Consider the following 16,445-nt stretch of genomic DNA (forward strand, 5'->3'; position numbering starts at 1 on the left):
GTGTGTGTGTGTATGCGTGCATGCATGTGCGTGCCACAAGCACGCGTGCGCACGCACACACTAATAATAAAATTGTAAATGTAAATCTCTATGATTATACACACATAGTTCCCATACCAATCATAAACAGAGGTTTTGCCAGCTGTTCATTTGACCCAGGAAATCAGAATACATAGCTGTCTTCCCCTCAATGCTCATGCTGTAGCAACCACTTGGAATCATGTCACCTTCACACTGTTGTAAAGATTCAGAACATAGGATGCTGAGTTTGGGCAAATTGGGTTTGTGACAGCAGACTCTGGCACTTAGGCCTTTGTAACAGTAACAGTAGTAGTTGGGTATTCAAGGGAACAGAAACTGAAGCCTTTGAAGTAGCTTATAATGACCAAATAGGTCATCCAGTGAAGTGCTGGTGGAGGGAAATCCCTGCTTCCTACCACAACTGCCTTTGATGATCGGGAGCAGTTCATGATGAAAGGATAGAAGCCATATATTGAGGCTACATTGCTGTGGATTCTTGTGACCCATCTTGTGATAGTTCTGGGAAGGGAAGGGCCGGAGTCTCCTGCAGCAACAGGAATTCAGGCAGCGCCTGAGATGGAATGCCCTCGGAAGAACTAGCTCTGGGTAGTTGGCTAGTGAGGTCTTAAGGATCGCCACTGGGTGGCAGTGTGGGCCCAGCAGTCAGGGAGGGGTCCCTTCAAGGGGCGCGGTCAGGAACTGGACTGGTAATGAGGAAATGGTCAGAGGCTGTTTGAGCAGAACAGGGCACATCACCATTCCCAGCACATAGGTGAGATACATAACACTGTCAAATTCACAAAAGACTACTGGAGAGCCAAACCCCCTGAGACGCTGGTTTGCACTGAACATCCTAATCCCTGACCTCTGTAGGAGATGCTTTCAAGGGGATATCCGGGTGTTCTGATACAGACTGGAGTGAGGACAGATAAGGATGCCTAAGAGTTTGCAGGTTATCTTGACCCAGAGAGGAAGTATGTGGAATGATGCAGGGCCTTGGCTGGAACCCTCACTTTGCTAGCTGTAAGATCCAAGGCACACGTAACCCGTGTCCTAGTGTCCTCCCATAAAAGCATTATCTGTGGTAACTGTGTCTAGCACACGCTCAGTGTCCAGTAGGCACCGTGAAAGGGATATAGTGTTGGGGTAGAGTGTTTGAAATGTAGCATCATAAAGGTCCAAGTTCAGGGCTGGAGAGATGGCTCAGCGGTTAGGAGCACTGACTGCTCTTCCCGAGGTCCTGAGTTCAAATCCCAGCAACCACATGGTGGCTCACAACCATCTGCAATGGGATCTGATGCCCTCTTCTGGTGTGTCTGAAAATAGCTATATTCTGTGCGTGCGTGTGTGTGTGTGTGTGTGTGTGTGTGTGTGTGTGTGTGTGTGTAAAATAAACCTTTAAAAAAGATCCAAATCCAAAATCACAGCTCTGGGGTTCAGTGGTGAAAGAGATCAGCAGATCAAGGTGCTTGCCACTACGACTGACAACAGAGGGGACTCAGAGAAGTGATTCCCTCAGGTCATCCTCTGACTCCACGTGAGTGCTGTGGCTATAAACAGATGTTGAACACACACACACACACACACACACACACACACACACAAAATTTTAAAAAGGGAATCACTCTGGGGAGTGGTGGCATACATCTTTAATCCCAGCACTTGGGAGTCAGAGGCAAGCAGATCTCTGTGAGTTCAAGACCAATCATGGTCTACACGGTGAGTTCCAGGACAGCCAAGATTACACATGTCTCAGAAAGAAAAAAAAAGGGGGGTAAGTAAATAAAAAGAAAATACAGCTCTGTTGCATGACACCTGTGAAATCCCCCATCCCCCATATCTTCTCCCCCCCCCCCCCGGAGCTGGGGACCGAACCCAGGGCCTTGCGCTTCCTAGGTAAGCGCTCTACCACTGAGCTAAATCCCCAACCCCCCCCCATATCTTCTTAACATACATACAGGGATCCCATTTCTGGGTACTCCTACACCACCCTATCCATATTCCAAGAAACTGGCTTCTTGATATACTCTGCGAGCCCTAATGGGGTTACACCGAGCTTAACTTCCCCTCCAAGGCATCTATGGAGAACTGGGTCCCTCAGAGTAATCTCTTATCTTCACTAAGTCCTCCTCCCACTTCTCAGGGTTTTATCTTCGGTTCTCTATCTTGGGTGGGGCACCCAGAGCCTGTGCTGGGGAAAGCCCAGACACTGCCCAGATTCTAGACACTGCCAGAAGCCTGTCATCTCTGCCAAGAACTTTACAGCCGCCCTTTCTGAGGAATGTGGGTGGCGTGACATGTGTGGAGAGAAGAGACACCCATACTGGACAGTGGACGGTGTGGAAGGAGTGGGTGTACTGGCTCTTCAGGTCTTTTTTTTTTTTTTTTTTTTTTTTGGTTCTTTTTTTCGGAGCTGGGGACCGAACCCAGGGCCTTGTGCTTCCTAGGTAAGCGCTCTACCACTGAGCTAAATCCTCAGCCCCGGCTCTTCAGGTCTTATCTCCCCATATCCTGAATCATGGATTTGGAGGGAGTTCACATAGACCCTACAGTTCCTTGGTAAACCAGACTTGGTGACTTAGCCTGTAACTTCACACTGTAAACTTTTGCTCAGAAGTTTGGGACCAGGCTGGTCTACATACTGAGCTCCGAGGTAGTCTGAATTCTATTTAAATACAAAAACAAGCAAAAAACCTCCCTGGTTAGTTACTGAAAATAAAATATAGCAAGTTCTTTGTTGTACGAGAAGCAGCATTCTGTCCCTTAGTTCTATGATCCTATTGTTTGATCTCCCTTTGTTTGAACTCAGGTTTCTCGCAGCATTTGGTTGGACCTCACCAAACCATAGACAGGGTTGTGACTCAAGAGGGTAATTTCCCAAGTGGCGGTCCACTCAGAGATTAGGCAAAGATGGGATGGATGAGCTCATTTGATTACAAAAGATTAGTTGTAGCCTGAACGCTTTTAGCTGTGATGACTACAATGGACCCGCTTAGTTCTTCGGTTCTCTTAAGCGCCTCTCCTTAAGTCTTTCTCACAGCATATCACCCACCTTCATGCAGTGTCCGATCGGCTAGGAGCGGCTAGCTAGGAGGACCGGCCCAGACCCTGCTTCCGCGCTAAAGTTCTAAGGGGGAGATAAGCGCACCCATCCCCAAAGAAGCAGAGGGAAGACAATCTGGTCTCAAGTTGCAGGAGTCGCATCTATATTCTTTCTTAACTTTTTTCTAACCCAGTCTTCTCCCTACTAGTCTCTGGGTCCCGCCCCGGCCGGTTACGTGAGTCCAGGGTCCATGCACTTCAATTGGTCTGTTCAGCTGCTCGTCCCACGTCCAGCGATGCGATTGGTCAACTGTAGGAGCTCCCGCCCAGTTTTCCTGGAAAGTTCTTGGAAATCTGTCAAAGGTGTTTCCTTTCTCAGTCCAAAACACTAGATGCCTGCGCCCCTGTTCCCCTCCCGACTGCTGCAAAGCCCGCGGTTCTAGGAAGATGCGGCTTCCGGGAAGGGCTGGGACTCAGCGGACAAAAGATTAGGAGGCGCCTAGCCCCGCCCCACTCTCCCGGTCCGTCCCCCCTCGTTCTTCCAAGCTGCTCGCACCACAGCCTTTCAGTCCCCGATCGCCGCCGGTACGCCCCGGGACCCTGACCTTCGCACCCCTGGCACCCACTGGCTCCTTTCTTCTTCCGTCCCGCCGAACTCCGACTCTCGAGCCGCCGTTGCCTCTAGGACATGGTCCTCTGCGTACAGGGGTAAGCTCAGTTCTTTCCCTGCCCTGGCTTCATGCGGTAAGCCGGAGGTCTCAGGCCTCGAGCTAGCTGCGGGATTTGAGAGGGCTTGACCGGCTGGAGATGGAGTGCGAAAGGACCTTGGGTGGTGCGCCTAGGACACACACACACACACACACACACACACACACACACACACACACACACACACACTTAGTATGATAGGAAAACGGTGGGAGGAGCCCCCATTCCTGAGATCTCACTAGCGCAAAGTGTAGGAGGTTCTCCAGGATGGGACTCACAAGTCTAGACCGCTGAGTTCATAGCTTACCTGGCCTTCAGGCTCCAGACCGTATATCGGTGACCTTGAGCCAGCCTTAGACCCCTCTGTGTTCAGAAGCTCATTCCTCCGTCCCAGGCCAGCGATTAGGTTCTTGGGAAGCCAGCCTGAGGTCTTTGACTCTCCCCAGGCTGGCACCGAATAAACAGCACCCCTTAGGAGCATCCCATACCTTCTCTTAGCTCAGACTGACATCTCAGTGTGATAAAGACTTCACCCTGCCTTCTCCAAGGTTTCCCGAAGACAGGGAATATAGGACCATGGTGAAAGTGAGACTTTGATAAAACAGCCTTGGTTTCAGCTGAGTGAACTTGGCACACCTGTTTACCCTAGGTTTCAGGGTCCCCTTCAAACATTGATCAGTCAGGAATACAGGAAAGCCCAAGAAGAGAGGAATTTTGTGTGTGTGTGTGTGTGTGTGTGTGTGTGTGTGTGTGTGTGTTACAAGTCCAGTAGCAATTGTTATAACACAAGGGAATGGTGCCAAGTGAGGAAGAGTGGAAGGTGGGGCCAGGCTGAAGTGCCCTTGCTCTAAGCAGCCCTGAGTCCCAGGAAGAGAGCTGTAGGGAAGACTCTTCCCTAGTAGTTCCTACCATGCTCCTTTAGTCTCTGAATTTTTGGACTCTTCAGCAGACCCACGACACACACTGCCTTCCTTCTTGGGTGCCCCCACGTCTCCATTCTGGTTCCCCAGAGCCTCTTTGACTTTGCCTTAACTGAAGGCCCCTGGGAACCAAGGGACTAGTGTTGGGGTAGTAGGGAAAAAGACACACATATATCCCATCGTCCCCGGGCTTGGTTCATCTCATTGGCATGTGTCCTCAGGCAGGACTTCATGGCTAGACTCCAAGACATGCACACACAGGTTCTTGGAACACACCAGTCCTACATGTGTCACCATGATGACACACCCCTCCCTAGATATTTAGTCCCTCCCAGCAACCTTTAGGGATTAGTATAGTCATTTTATACCTAGACACCATACTAGCCCCAGAGGTACCTATTACATAAACCTGTGGGACCTGTGGAGGGGACTTAACTAAACTGACTGGTCAAAACTACCACAGAGGCTGGGGAATGTCTGACTAGCCTGGATCAAGCTGTGGGCCCCAGCAAGCAGGTCACCTCAGAATTCTGCCTGTAGCTTACTAAGTGGGATTCCAGAGCTCTCATAGCTCGGTCAAGAGCAGGTGCGGAAAAACCCTTGGCAGCGTATAGGTGCTAGAGTCTGTCACCCCTTCTTCTGAGTGGTCACAGGACTATGACCTTCTAAACACCACTTACACTGTCAGATCTGACTGCTGGCAGCTCCTAACTACAAGGAATACCTGATACAGTGTTGCTTTCCCCAGCAAATGTGGGCTGAGCCTAGGCTGAGGATCGAACCCAGGGCTTTGCACTTGCTAGGCAAATGCTCTACCACTGAGCTAAATCCCCAACCTCTGGGGACACATTTTATTAGAAGTTAGAGAGAGCCGATTCTTTTTTTCCCCAGAAGCAGCTGGTGGGCTGCTAGGAAGATTTCAGCCACTGGATCACCAGCTGGTGGACTGCTAGGAAGATTTCAGCCACTTAAGTTACCCTAACCCCAGCCCTCTAATATTGCCAAACCCCTCAGGGCAGGTAGGCCATCATCTGGATGGAGGAGAAACCACAACTCAGAGAGGAGCGCACTGTACATGAAAATCATACAACAGTAAGGCTGACTCCATAGGGTGGAGTCTGGAATGTGGGTTGAGCACCCTGCCCTTTGGTGGTGGGAGCTCATATTTATGAGAGATGAAATTCATCAATGCCTTTAGAGGACACTGCCTTCCCTCAGCTGGGAGGAGTAGAGCCCAGGATGGGTATCTAGCTGGTATGGGTAGGAGCTTGTTTTAAATCTTGAAGTCCTAGCCAGTGAGTGCTGTGCGCCCCCACCCCCAACAGATACTCCTATTGACAGAGAGCCACCCTGTAACCTTAGGCTTTCTACGGTAATCTTGAGGGCTCCCTGAGAATTCCACCCTAGTTCATTCTGTGACTCCACCAGGTACAGGTGGCAGTTAGCAGGCTACCTTAGCCAGGAAGGGCACAACGGTGAGACAGCTTTGGAATTGACAGGTTCCTCACTCTTGTGGTCGGAATGCTGGAAGTGCTTGTCTGTGATTCTGGCGATACAGGTCTCAGGTTAATTTGTATATAGTACGTGTAGGAGAGTAGAAAAGAATGCTTTACAATAGGTTCTGTGGAAGTGGGAGTGTACATAGCTCAGTGGTAGAACACTTGCTTAGCATGTGCGAGCCTCCAAGTTCAATTCCCAACACTACACAAAAATAAGAAAGAATTTTATCTAGGAGCTGAGTGTGGTGGCACTTGGGAGACAGAGGCAGGTGGATCTCTGTGACTGTGAGGCCAGCCTGGTCTATATAACAAGTTCCAGGCCAGCCAGGGCTACATAGTGAGACTGTCCCCCACCCCCCTCACACCCCAATCTGTCTATTTGGAGAAAGCAGTCAAAGGACTTTTCCAAAAGTGGAGACCATGTAAGACCTCTGTTGCCTATCTGCCTACTCTAGATCTTGTCCTTTGCTGGTTGTGGAGCAAATTGGGCAGCGGCCTCTGTGGGCCCAGTCCCTGGAGCTGCCCGGGCCAGCCATGCAGCCCTTACCCACTGGGGCATTCCCAGAGGAGGTGACAGAGGAGACCCCTGTCCAGTCAGAGAATGAACCGAAGGTGCTAGACCCTGAGGGAGATCTGCTGTGCATAGCCAAGACGTTCTCCTACCTCCGGGAATCTGGTGAGTCTTGGGGGAGACACAGACCTTGTCCTGGGGAGTCTGTGGCAGAGCTTAGGGCTTTGGATTTGGAGTCTGATTTGGGAAGCATGGTCTTGCCCCTAAGACTGATGGCATAGATACACATCTCCAGAGAAATGTAAAAGGACGCTTCATCCTGACCTACCCTGGGTTGGTGCCCTTGGTAATTTCCACTCTGATTGGTCCTCTTCTCTACTCGACTAGGTTGGTACTGGGGTTCCATTACAGCCAGTGAGGCCCGGCAGCATCTACAGAAGATGCCGGAGGGCACATTCCTCGTGCGAGACAGCACCCACCCCAGCTACCTGTTTACATTGTCAGTCAAAACCACCCGTGGCCCCACCAATGTACGCATCGAGTATGCCGACTCTAGCTTCCGACTGGACTCCAATTGCTTGTCGAGACCTCGAATCCTGGCCTTCCCAGATGTGGTCAGCCTTGTGCAGCATTACGTGGCCTCCTGTACGGCTGACACCCGGAGTGACAGCCCAGATCCTGCTCCCACCCCAGCCCTGCCTGTGTCGAAGCCAGATGCACCTGGTGACCCAGTACTGCCTATCCCCGTGGCTACTGCTGTGCACCTGAAATTGGTGCAGCCCTTTGTGCGCAGGAGCAGCGCCCGCAGCTTACAACACCTGTGTCGGCTAGTCATCAACCGACTGGTGACCGATGTGGACTGCCTACCCCTGCCCCGGCGCATGGCCGACTACCTCCGACAGTACCCGTTCCAGCTCTGACTGGGCCAGGCACCCTGCCCTGCCTCACACAGTGACATCCCGGAGGGGACACAGGCCCCCAGCTGGACTTGGGGTTCTGCTGTCCCTTCCTCAGTCATCCTGGTGCCTGCATGCATGTGACAGCTGGACCAGAAAGTGCCAGCAAGAACAAAGCAGGTGGAGGAGGGGTTATCATACAACTCTGAGGCCAGTGCCTCTCCAGGTCCCATATGGCTTTGTGGTAAGCCCTATCAGAGCAGAGGGAGACAGGCAGGGCCTCGTCTCTCCCCAGAGGCTGGACCTAGGCCTCCATTCACTTGCCTGCCCTAGCCACTTGAACTGTGTCTATTCTCCCAGCCCTGGTTTCTCAATCTGCTGAGTAGGGCAGGCCCCCTACCCATCTATAGAGTAGCCAGCCTGTTTCTGGGAGACTGTCAGCCACAGGTTGATCATGCCAAGGCCCCTTGTCGGGGAGCAGGCTGGGCTAGAGGACTACACAGTTATACATTATTTATTTATTTATTCTCCTTGCAGGGTTTGGGGGTGGGGTGATGGTGTGAGCCATCCCGCTTCTCTGCCCTATGCCCTGGGTGGTCCAAAGACCCCCAGCTCTGGTTCTTCCCTGTGGAGACCCCCATCCCGAGACATTGTTGGGCCCAAAGTAGTCCCAAATGCCTTAGGCCTGCCAACCTGCCTGCTTGTTTCTCCCAAGCCTCTTTTGGGAGACTGAGTGACCAGACAGACAGGAGCCAGAAACACAAGGGCTCCCACCCATCTCCTCACAGGGCAGCGCCACGGCTTCATAGAGCTGGGTTCTCTATGGTACAGCCCCTGCTGAGGTGCATGTGCTGGGTCAGGAAGAGGATGCTAGTCCAAGGGCTGCAGCTGCAGCTCTTTTGTGTCTGCTTCCTGCCCAGGAAACTGCCTGCACGTGAGAGAGGGAGAAATACATACCTAACTAGACTTTATAAAACAAGTATTATAACACAAGAACCGGTTTGGGAGTTTTTTTTCCGCTGATTTTTTTCTGTAATGATAATAAAATTATGCCTTCCACTTATGAAGCCTTCGGTGGGGTGTCTGGAGTTGCACACAGTTCGTCCCCTGTGATTCTAGCCTGACGATCCACTCCGCATCTGGAAAAGCCAATGTTTAGAGCTTTAATGACCCCATAGACTCTGCCAGGAGAGTGCCGGGTGCCTTCGCCCTTGTTCCTCTTGGGAGATGAAAGACAAGGGGTGAATGTCCATTGGTGTGCCTTCCAGGGTGCTATCCACTGCACTGCTGGATACGTGGGGAGCAGGCAGCAGAGGTGCTCCAAGCCCAAGAGGAAGGGTCCTTTCAAAGTGCAAGTGGGGCATGGCGGGCAGTAACTTGACGAGAGGAGCCACAGAACTCAGGCCAGCCTTGCAAGGAGAAAGTACAGTGGGTAAAAATGTACTGAAGTGTGATGAGGATCCCGGACAAGAGCCTGACAGGCTTCTTCCAGGGCAGTGGGTAGATCAGCTGAGTCAGGCAGGGATAGTGACGGATGAGCTGGTAAGGTGGGACCGGGCAGTGTCTGAATTCTGGCTCAGGCTCTCCTGTTAGTCAAGATCTTGTACACCAGAAATACAATGAAAATGAAAACCTTATTGGGGTTGATGGTCTGAGTCTGGGACTGTGTAGGCTGCTGGGATCCTGCTAGAGTATCAGAGCAAAGCTCCTCCAAATTGTGCCCAGAGCCTTTTAAACCTTGTTTTAGAAACAATACGGGACGTGTTCCTAGTCCTCGGACCATTAAAAGTCACAAATTACAAGAGGCCAACCATAGTGACTTGAGAGCCAGAAGCTGTAAGGAATGGCATCTCGATAAGGAAGAGGCTGAAAAAGTAAACAACCAGAATCAGGGAGGCCGTGGACTGGGGACAAGGAGACAGCTTTGACAAAGGATAGGAATGACACTGTGGGGGCTAGAAAAATGGTTCAGTTAGGAGTGCTTGCTACTCTTTCAGAGAATCAGTGTTCCCAGCTCCAGAGAAACTAATGGTTCTTACAGATCTCTGTGCACCTCGAGGCACACAAACATATGCACAAAAAGTAACTACTTTTTTTTTTTGATAAGGAATGACATTGGGCTAGAGTGAAGAGGTAGGTGAAGGGAGGATGGTATTTTTTAAAGCCGTGAGTAGTGTTCAAGCCCACCTCCTCAGCCTGACACCCTCCCCACTGCTGGTGGCAGCTGGCAAAACCTTTTGCTGGCTATGGGGTGGGCCCACAGTGTACCTCATCCAAGTGTCACCATGGCCTGGGTAGGGTCTTTCTTCAGCTTTGATCTCAGCCTTCGTGTGGTTCCTAAAATGTGTGAGGTAATCCCTACTGTCCCCCCACCTCCAGCTCTGAGTCATTTAGGAGGAAAGTCGTGGGCACGTAGGGACGTAGGGGTCAGAAGCTGGTGCTCTGCACCTGCTGTCACAACCTAGAGGCTCAGCCGCTGTCACTAGAGAAAGTCCAGAAAACCCCCCTCTTCCCGCAAGACTCTCACTGAGGACGCCACGCTATGCGACCAGGGTCCAGATACTACCCTGTGTTCAAATACGAGGAGCAGGGGCTGGCTCAGGGCGTTCAGAGATCTGAGCACAGAGTAGCACTCACCCTAACTGCCGCTTCTGTCCCAGACTGCCCCATGAGACGGGGATAGATAGGCAGCCGAGTGGCTGCTTGGACAATTGTCTATCCACCTCAGCTCTGACTGCTGAGAGCTCTGGAGCCACGGACCTGGCAGTGGGCCATCCCTGACTCACCTCAAACCAGCTCTTTCCTGAGAAAGGACTGCCAGCTACTGACATTTCAGTCTTTACATAAGAGGAATCAATAGGATTGATAGGGAGACCATAAAACACGTCATTGGATCCCAGACTCAAACCTAAGAGAAAGGACAATCAGCTGCCTGGTGTAATTACCCCTGAATGGCCCTGGGCTACTAAAAAGAGCAACCTTGCTGGCACTAGCTGGGGGAGGGGGAGAGGCTGAGCCATGAAGTGGGCATGCAGGACCCTGCACAAAACCCAGTAATTAATCCTAACCCTTTACCGAATTGAATCCCTTCACATATGTATGTGCTCTTTGGCTTCTGATTAGCCAGACTCCATCAAGGCCCTGGGGACACAGGAGAGAACAAGACCGGCTGTCTTCACTCTCAGATGGAAACCCTCTTATGTGTCTGGGGTGACGTGAAGGGCCAGGGGTCTGGTTCCTAAAATCAAGTCCAGAAGGCAGTAAGATCTGGGATGTGTGCACAGGGCAACCTCCCAACCCCCCACCTCACCGAGGCTGTCCGCATTCAGAAAAGAAAGCCTGGGCAGGCCAGAGCAGCCCTTTTCACACCAACCTGTTTGGCCAGTTTTAATTTAAAGCAGACTTACACTTGGCCTCCCCATCCCTCTTTGGCACAGTGGGGCAGGACAGCACAGTCAGCCAACTAGGGGGCACCCAGTGGTCACTGTAGGGCAGCAGAGTAGGGCTCCCTGTCTGGGACACAAGCTAGAGGCCGTCCCCGGAGGGTTAATTCTGGCCAGACTGTAGACCAGAGGGTGAGTGGAGATTGTCTGTGACTGGCTTTGGGGGAAAGCCAAGTACCCGGAAGCCAATACTCATCTATGAGCGGGAGACGAAGCAGGCTGAAGGCAGAAGGATGCCAAAGCTGTCTGCTCAGTGGAAAGACAGTGGTCTCCAAACCAAGACTAGTCGAAGCAAGCAGCTCAGGGTGCAGCAGGTAGGCTCTAAAGGCTGGGGAAACTTGGGGCTACCACAGTGCCTCCAGGCAGCCCTCCAGAACTGCTCCACCCACACAGGAACGTACTGTCCCCAAAGATATTCCGATGGTGCGGTTGAAGGGGGCATAGCATCTAGCAAATGCTTTCCAGGGGCAGAACCCTGCCCTGGGGATTTCCCCAGCCCTAGCATCAATAAACCAGACTAGACTTTTCCTGTCACCAGACATTGGCTCCCTTTCCACCAGAGATACAGATGTTAGTTCCTGTATTAGGCAAGCTATGATCTAAGTGCCCCTCAGCATTGTACACTCCCCACTGAACACATTAGAGAGAGAGAGAGAGAGAGAGAGAGAGAGAGAGAGAGAGAGAGAGTGTGTGTGTGTGTGTGTGTGTGTGCCTGTGCACATGCTTGAGTGCCCCGGGTGCTGACCTTTCCCCTTGGCCAACATTCCTTTGTTTTCTTCAGCTCCTTCCAAGGGACACTTTGGGAGAAGGAGCAATAGAGGAGACAGGTTGTCAGAAAACTTTTCCTCAAAACTCAGAGACTTGAAGGTCTATGAAGATGGAGTTGTTTCCCAAGGTAGTCTGAAATGGTGGGGGCGGGGGGCACAGGGAGAGACCTCCTGGAAGGGCGTCCTGTTAACCCTGGCACTTGTGTATCTGTGCCCCTCGGATCTTGCCATCATCAGCCTGGCATGGACTGAGTAGGCTCAGCTTTGACAGACATAGCCCGGTGACTCTGAGCTGGCTGTTCTTATCTTCCTGAGACACACATTGTCAACAAAATTCTCTGGGGTCGCTGTCTGTGGAATCCATTTGCTGTGCGTCCTACCCGAGAGGTGCCCAGGCTAGGTCTGCAAGTCCTGTACCTTTTCACTTGGAGTCGGCCAGTCAGTCAGTCTCGGGTTTGGGAGGTGTGGGCTTTGGAAACAACAGCACCCCGTTCTAGCAACTTGACCGTGCCCAGGTCCCCAGTCTCTCTCCTGGGTTCCAGCATGTTATGTTACCTGCGGATGCTCGTGGAAGTCAGAGAAGGCCCAGTGTAGGCAGCTCCGCCCCCACCCTGGGTGAGGTGTTTTTGCCAGAATCATAGCAGCTGTGGCTAGAGACCTCTTCCCAGGAAGAGCAGAGTACCTCTTCCAAGAACTCTGAGGAGGGCGGGTGGGAGGGTGCGCGGGGGAGTTAATTTTAAACCAAACAGCTTTCCACGCTTCTCAGGAACTGGTTGCTCAATGTGCTCGGGCAGGTCCCAGGCGAGCGGGCAGGCTCGGTGCCAGCTCAGAGGTGGAGTGGGTAGAAGACACCCAGATCAGAGGCCCAACTGACCTTGAGGGAATTTGGACCCATTCTCTGTTCATCCATCAAGGCCTGTCTCCCCCGACCCCAATCACCCACCCAATGTGCTAGGGGCCTTGGAGGGCAGTTCTAAGCATGCAAAGTGACATCACCACAGAATCCATAGTGCGGGTGTCACATTCTTTCAAGGCCCCAGAATGTGTGCTCTCGTCCCCGTCACCATTTAGAACCAGCCACACTGTCCCCTGGCCTGTGCCTCTGGGTGTTTTCTGATGAAGGTCTCGGACAATTCTCTGTGGGATGGAACTCTAGGTACCAGACTAGTGGAATGGGGAGTAGAGTCCAGAAGCGACGGGCCCAGGGTATCATTTTCCTTTGTGTGTTAGAGGAACTCATACACATGGCTATTCACATGGCTTACCAGGAGATATGGCTGACTGGTCCACGTGGCTGACAGGGAGATAGATATGGCTGACCGGTCCACATGACTGACCCGGAGGTAGGGCTTCATTGACCCCTGTGCCCAGCCTCAGTGTGTTTACCCCCTCTTGTGCCCAGCCTCAGTGTGTTTATCCCTTCTTGTCTGGCAGTCTAGGACCACCCCCCTCCCACTATCCAGTTCATGAAGGGGTCTTCTCGGCAGGGAACCCATCCCTATCCATTTTCTACCTAAAACTCTTCCTGTCCTGAGGCTCTGGAAACCTAAGTGAGTTCTAAGAAGGAATGCCAGGCAAGTGCTGCCAGGAGCTGCTGTTCTTGGAACCAGCAATGCAGAGACAGGGGACATTTCTTGGAACCTGACGGCCATTCAAGGGAGAGGCTCAGAGGACATCCAGTGACCCAAGGAAGAGACAAAGTGTAAAAGCTTCAGCTTAGGTCTCCGCCTCCAGGAAGTCCTCCATGACTGAAGGTGTTTCCTTCAACTCCATTGTCACACTAAGGCCTCTTCTAGGGAAGGCCCAGGTCTGATGTGACCTCTAGGGTATCTAGTGTCTAGCTTAGGGTAGATGGAATAACTAGAAATGTGTGTGGATAGCAAAAAAGGGGGTGCATGTGCACAGATGAAGGGCGTGTGTATATTAAATATGAGTGCACTGCTAGCTCAGAGGAGAGAGAGGTATAAAAGAGTGGGGGTGCGAGACGAGGTAAAGCAGTGCCAGCTTTGCTGAGGGGACTTCCTGTTGAACAGGCAGCCTCCGTGTTAGTTTTGTCCCTGGCTTTTGATCCCTGCAGCCTGGTGCAGCCCCAGCTTCAGTATGGAGTCACCCAGAGCAAGCCTTGAGCTGGCATGTGCTTACCGGTGTCTTGGTTTTCAGTTGTGAGCAGAGACTTGCCTCTCCACTCACTTCTGCAAGTCCCAGTTTGCCCCTCCCCGACCCCAGCACCATTCATACCTTGTAACCTACCCACTCACATGTTTCTGAGAAAATCACAGCCCCCTCCCAAGGCTGGTTCTGGGATTGAAAGCCAGGGCAGTGCCTGGGGGCAGCCATGAGGTTGTCTATAAGAAAGAGATTCTTTTTTTTCTTCTTCTTCTTTTTCTTTTTTTCGGAGCTGGGGACCAAACGCAGGGCCTTGCGCTTGCTAGGCAAGCGCTCTACCACTGAGCTAAATCCCCAACCCCAAGAAAGAGATTCTTAAAGCCTTGTAGAATAGCAGGACAGGTGGCCCAGGACACAGTCCCTCGATGTGCACTCACCTTGGAGAGGCCAATCATCCCGACTCCTTTTTGACAAAAAGCCAGAGAACTACAATTTCTCTGTCCCTTGCAGCCCTGGTTCCTGTCCCTGGGTAGGCTGACCTTGACTTGTGGAGAACTTGAGGCCCACTCAATTCAGGTAGCAGAGTGGCTAGCCTTGCTAGGTTTGTGGGGAATGCTCATGCCCAGCTGACCAGTTCCAGAGCCAGCTGTGTCACCAGTGTTGTGATTTCAGTAAGTCATAAACATCTTTGAAACTCAGTCCCCCCTCTGTTAAATGAGGACAGGGCATCATTCTGCAATGGAACCATCGTAGTGAGTACTGAATACACTGTACATCTGCTTGCTTTATTTTTCTTTGAGGTCTTCTCTCTGGGCCCCACCCCATCTCTCCAGCTTCCCCTCCATCAAGAGGCCCATGTAGACATGGGTCCCTTTGCAGCCAGAACTCTTATGGATGTGCTTCCTTCCCTCTGGATCACAGGCCCTGATGTGTACAGTGCTCTGGGCAAAGGGACAAACGAGGTCCTAATACAAATCTAAGCACTGACAACCCATAAACTGCACACTGCTGATAAAGTATATGCTAGCCTCTCAACCTGCTTCCATAGCGAAAAAGTACCTATCAACAGATGGATAGATCTGTAATTTATAGTTCAGACATTTAGTCTGAAAGTCAGGAGATGAACCTCATGGTAAATATTTGTGTCTAGGTGTTCTCTGATGGTTAAGTAAGAAAACAGAGAGAAACTTAACTCATAATGCATTCTCTTTTTTCCTGAAGCACTAGTTGCTCTTGTATTTGTTGTAGAAAAGATGATCATGCTATTATAATCATTTGCAAGTTCATTTATTATAAGATTTGCATGTAATTATTGTTTTTGACAGTAATGGCTCTCAAGGTTAAATTAGCACAGTATAACCAAAGACTATTAAAAAAAAGTTAGGGGGTTGGGGATTTAGCTCAGTGGTAGAGCGCTTGCCTAGGAAGCGCAAGGCCCTGGGTTCGGTCCCCAGCTCCGAAAAAAAGAACCAAAAAAAAAAAAAAAAGTTAGGTTAAATGAAAAATACCAAAAACTGAAAATATCTTAAACATAGGATCAATATTTATTTATTTTTACTTATTGAGACAGAGCCTTAAGCTTCTGGCTCTCCTGACCCCACCTCCGTAGTGTTGGGATCATAGGCATGTGTCACCACGGTTTTATACAGTGCTGGGAACCCATCAGGCATATTTGGCAAACATTGCTGGTCTTTAGAGGACAGAGGTTCAGTCCCCCGCATCCCCATGAAGTACATATCCTGCGACAAGGACCCTAATGCAAGTAGCTCTCTTGGAAGTGATGCCAAGGAGCCCCAGTAGGTTATGGGAAGGCTAAGAGCCACAGTTCTTTCCCACTTCTGTACCTTTGCCAGCTCAGCTGAGGCACTGACAGCCCTTGTTCCCAATAAAGTTGAGGTAATCGGTCCTTTGTTTCTAAACTGGAACTTTTATGTTTTCTGCCAGCATCTTTGAGAACATGGTGGGTTAACTCATTTGCTTACAAGGTGGATACAAACTCAGTTTTTATAGTGCTTGTATATGTGCATGCACATGTGTATGTGAGTGTGTGTGGTGTGTTTGTGCACATGTGCACAAGCATGTGTGTGTGTGTCTGTGTATGTGTGCTTTTGTGTACATGTATGTAGAAAACAGACGTCAACCTTGGGAGTCATTCCTTAGGTACTCTTCTCTTTTGAAACCATGGTCTCTCACTGGGCTAGAACTCCCAATGTAGGCTAGACTGACTGACCAGTGAGTCCCAGGAATCCTCCTGTCTCCACCTCCACAGCCAATGGGATGATAAAGGGGCACAGACAAGCTTGGCTTTTTTTTTTTTTTTTTTTTTTGGGTTCTCTTTTTCGGAGCTGGGGACCGAACCCAGGGCCTTGCGCTTCCTAGGCAAGCGCTCTACCACTGAGCTAAATCCCAACCCCGACAAGCTTGGCTTTTATGTGTGACTAGTCCTCATACTTATATGGTAAGCATTTCCCTCAATGAGATATCTAACCCAGGCCAAACACAGCTCTTAATATACAGGATGGGAGATTTTAC

The 16,445-nt window shown here is 50.9% G+C and overlaps 1 protein-coding gene and 2 long non-coding RNA genes across 3 annotated transcripts; 1 reads left to right on the forward strand and 2 right to left on the reverse strand.

The window, feature by feature from the left end:
- Nucleotides 1–1,655: 1,655 nt before the first annotated feature.
- Nucleotides 1,656–3,239, reverse strand: Rpsa-ps9 (ribosomal protein SA, pseudogene 9). The gene is made up of 2 exons (XR_015628049.1): nt 3,074–3,239; nt 1,656–1,772 (listed from the first exon to the last, which is right to left on the reverse strand). It is a non-coding gene; the product is annotated as a ribosomal protein SA, pseudogene 9 (long non-coding RNA).
- A 397-nt stretch (nt 3,240–3,636) lies between these two features.
- On the forward strand, nt 3,637–8,590 carry Cish (cytokine inducible SH2-containing protein). Its single transcript, NM_031804.1, is given in 3 exon segments — nt 3,637–3,771; nt 6,646–6,866; nt 7,089–8,590. Coding segments are annotated over 3 exon segments (774 nt in total). The 5' UTR covers nt 3,637–3,751; the 3' UTR covers nt 7,622–8,590.
- A 5-nt stretch (nt 8,591–8,595) lies between these two features.
- On the reverse strand, nt 8,596–12,399 carry LOC148004344 (uncharacterized). The gene is made up of 2 exons (XR_015628051.1): nt 12,225–12,399; nt 8,596–8,736 (listed from the first exon to the last, which is right to left on the reverse strand). It is a non-coding gene; the product is annotated as an uncharacterized LOC148004344 (long non-coding RNA).
- Nucleotides 12,400–16,445: the final 4,046 nt, after the last annotated feature.

The sequence above is a fragment of the Rattus norvegicus genome, chromosome 8 (genome assembly GCF_021556685.1).
Source record: "Rattus norvegicus strain SHRSP/BbbUtx chromosome 8, alternate assembly SHRSP_T2T, whole genome shotgun sequence".
NCBI lineage: Eukaryota > Metazoa > Chordata > Mammalia > Rodentia > Muridae > Rattus > Rattus norvegicus.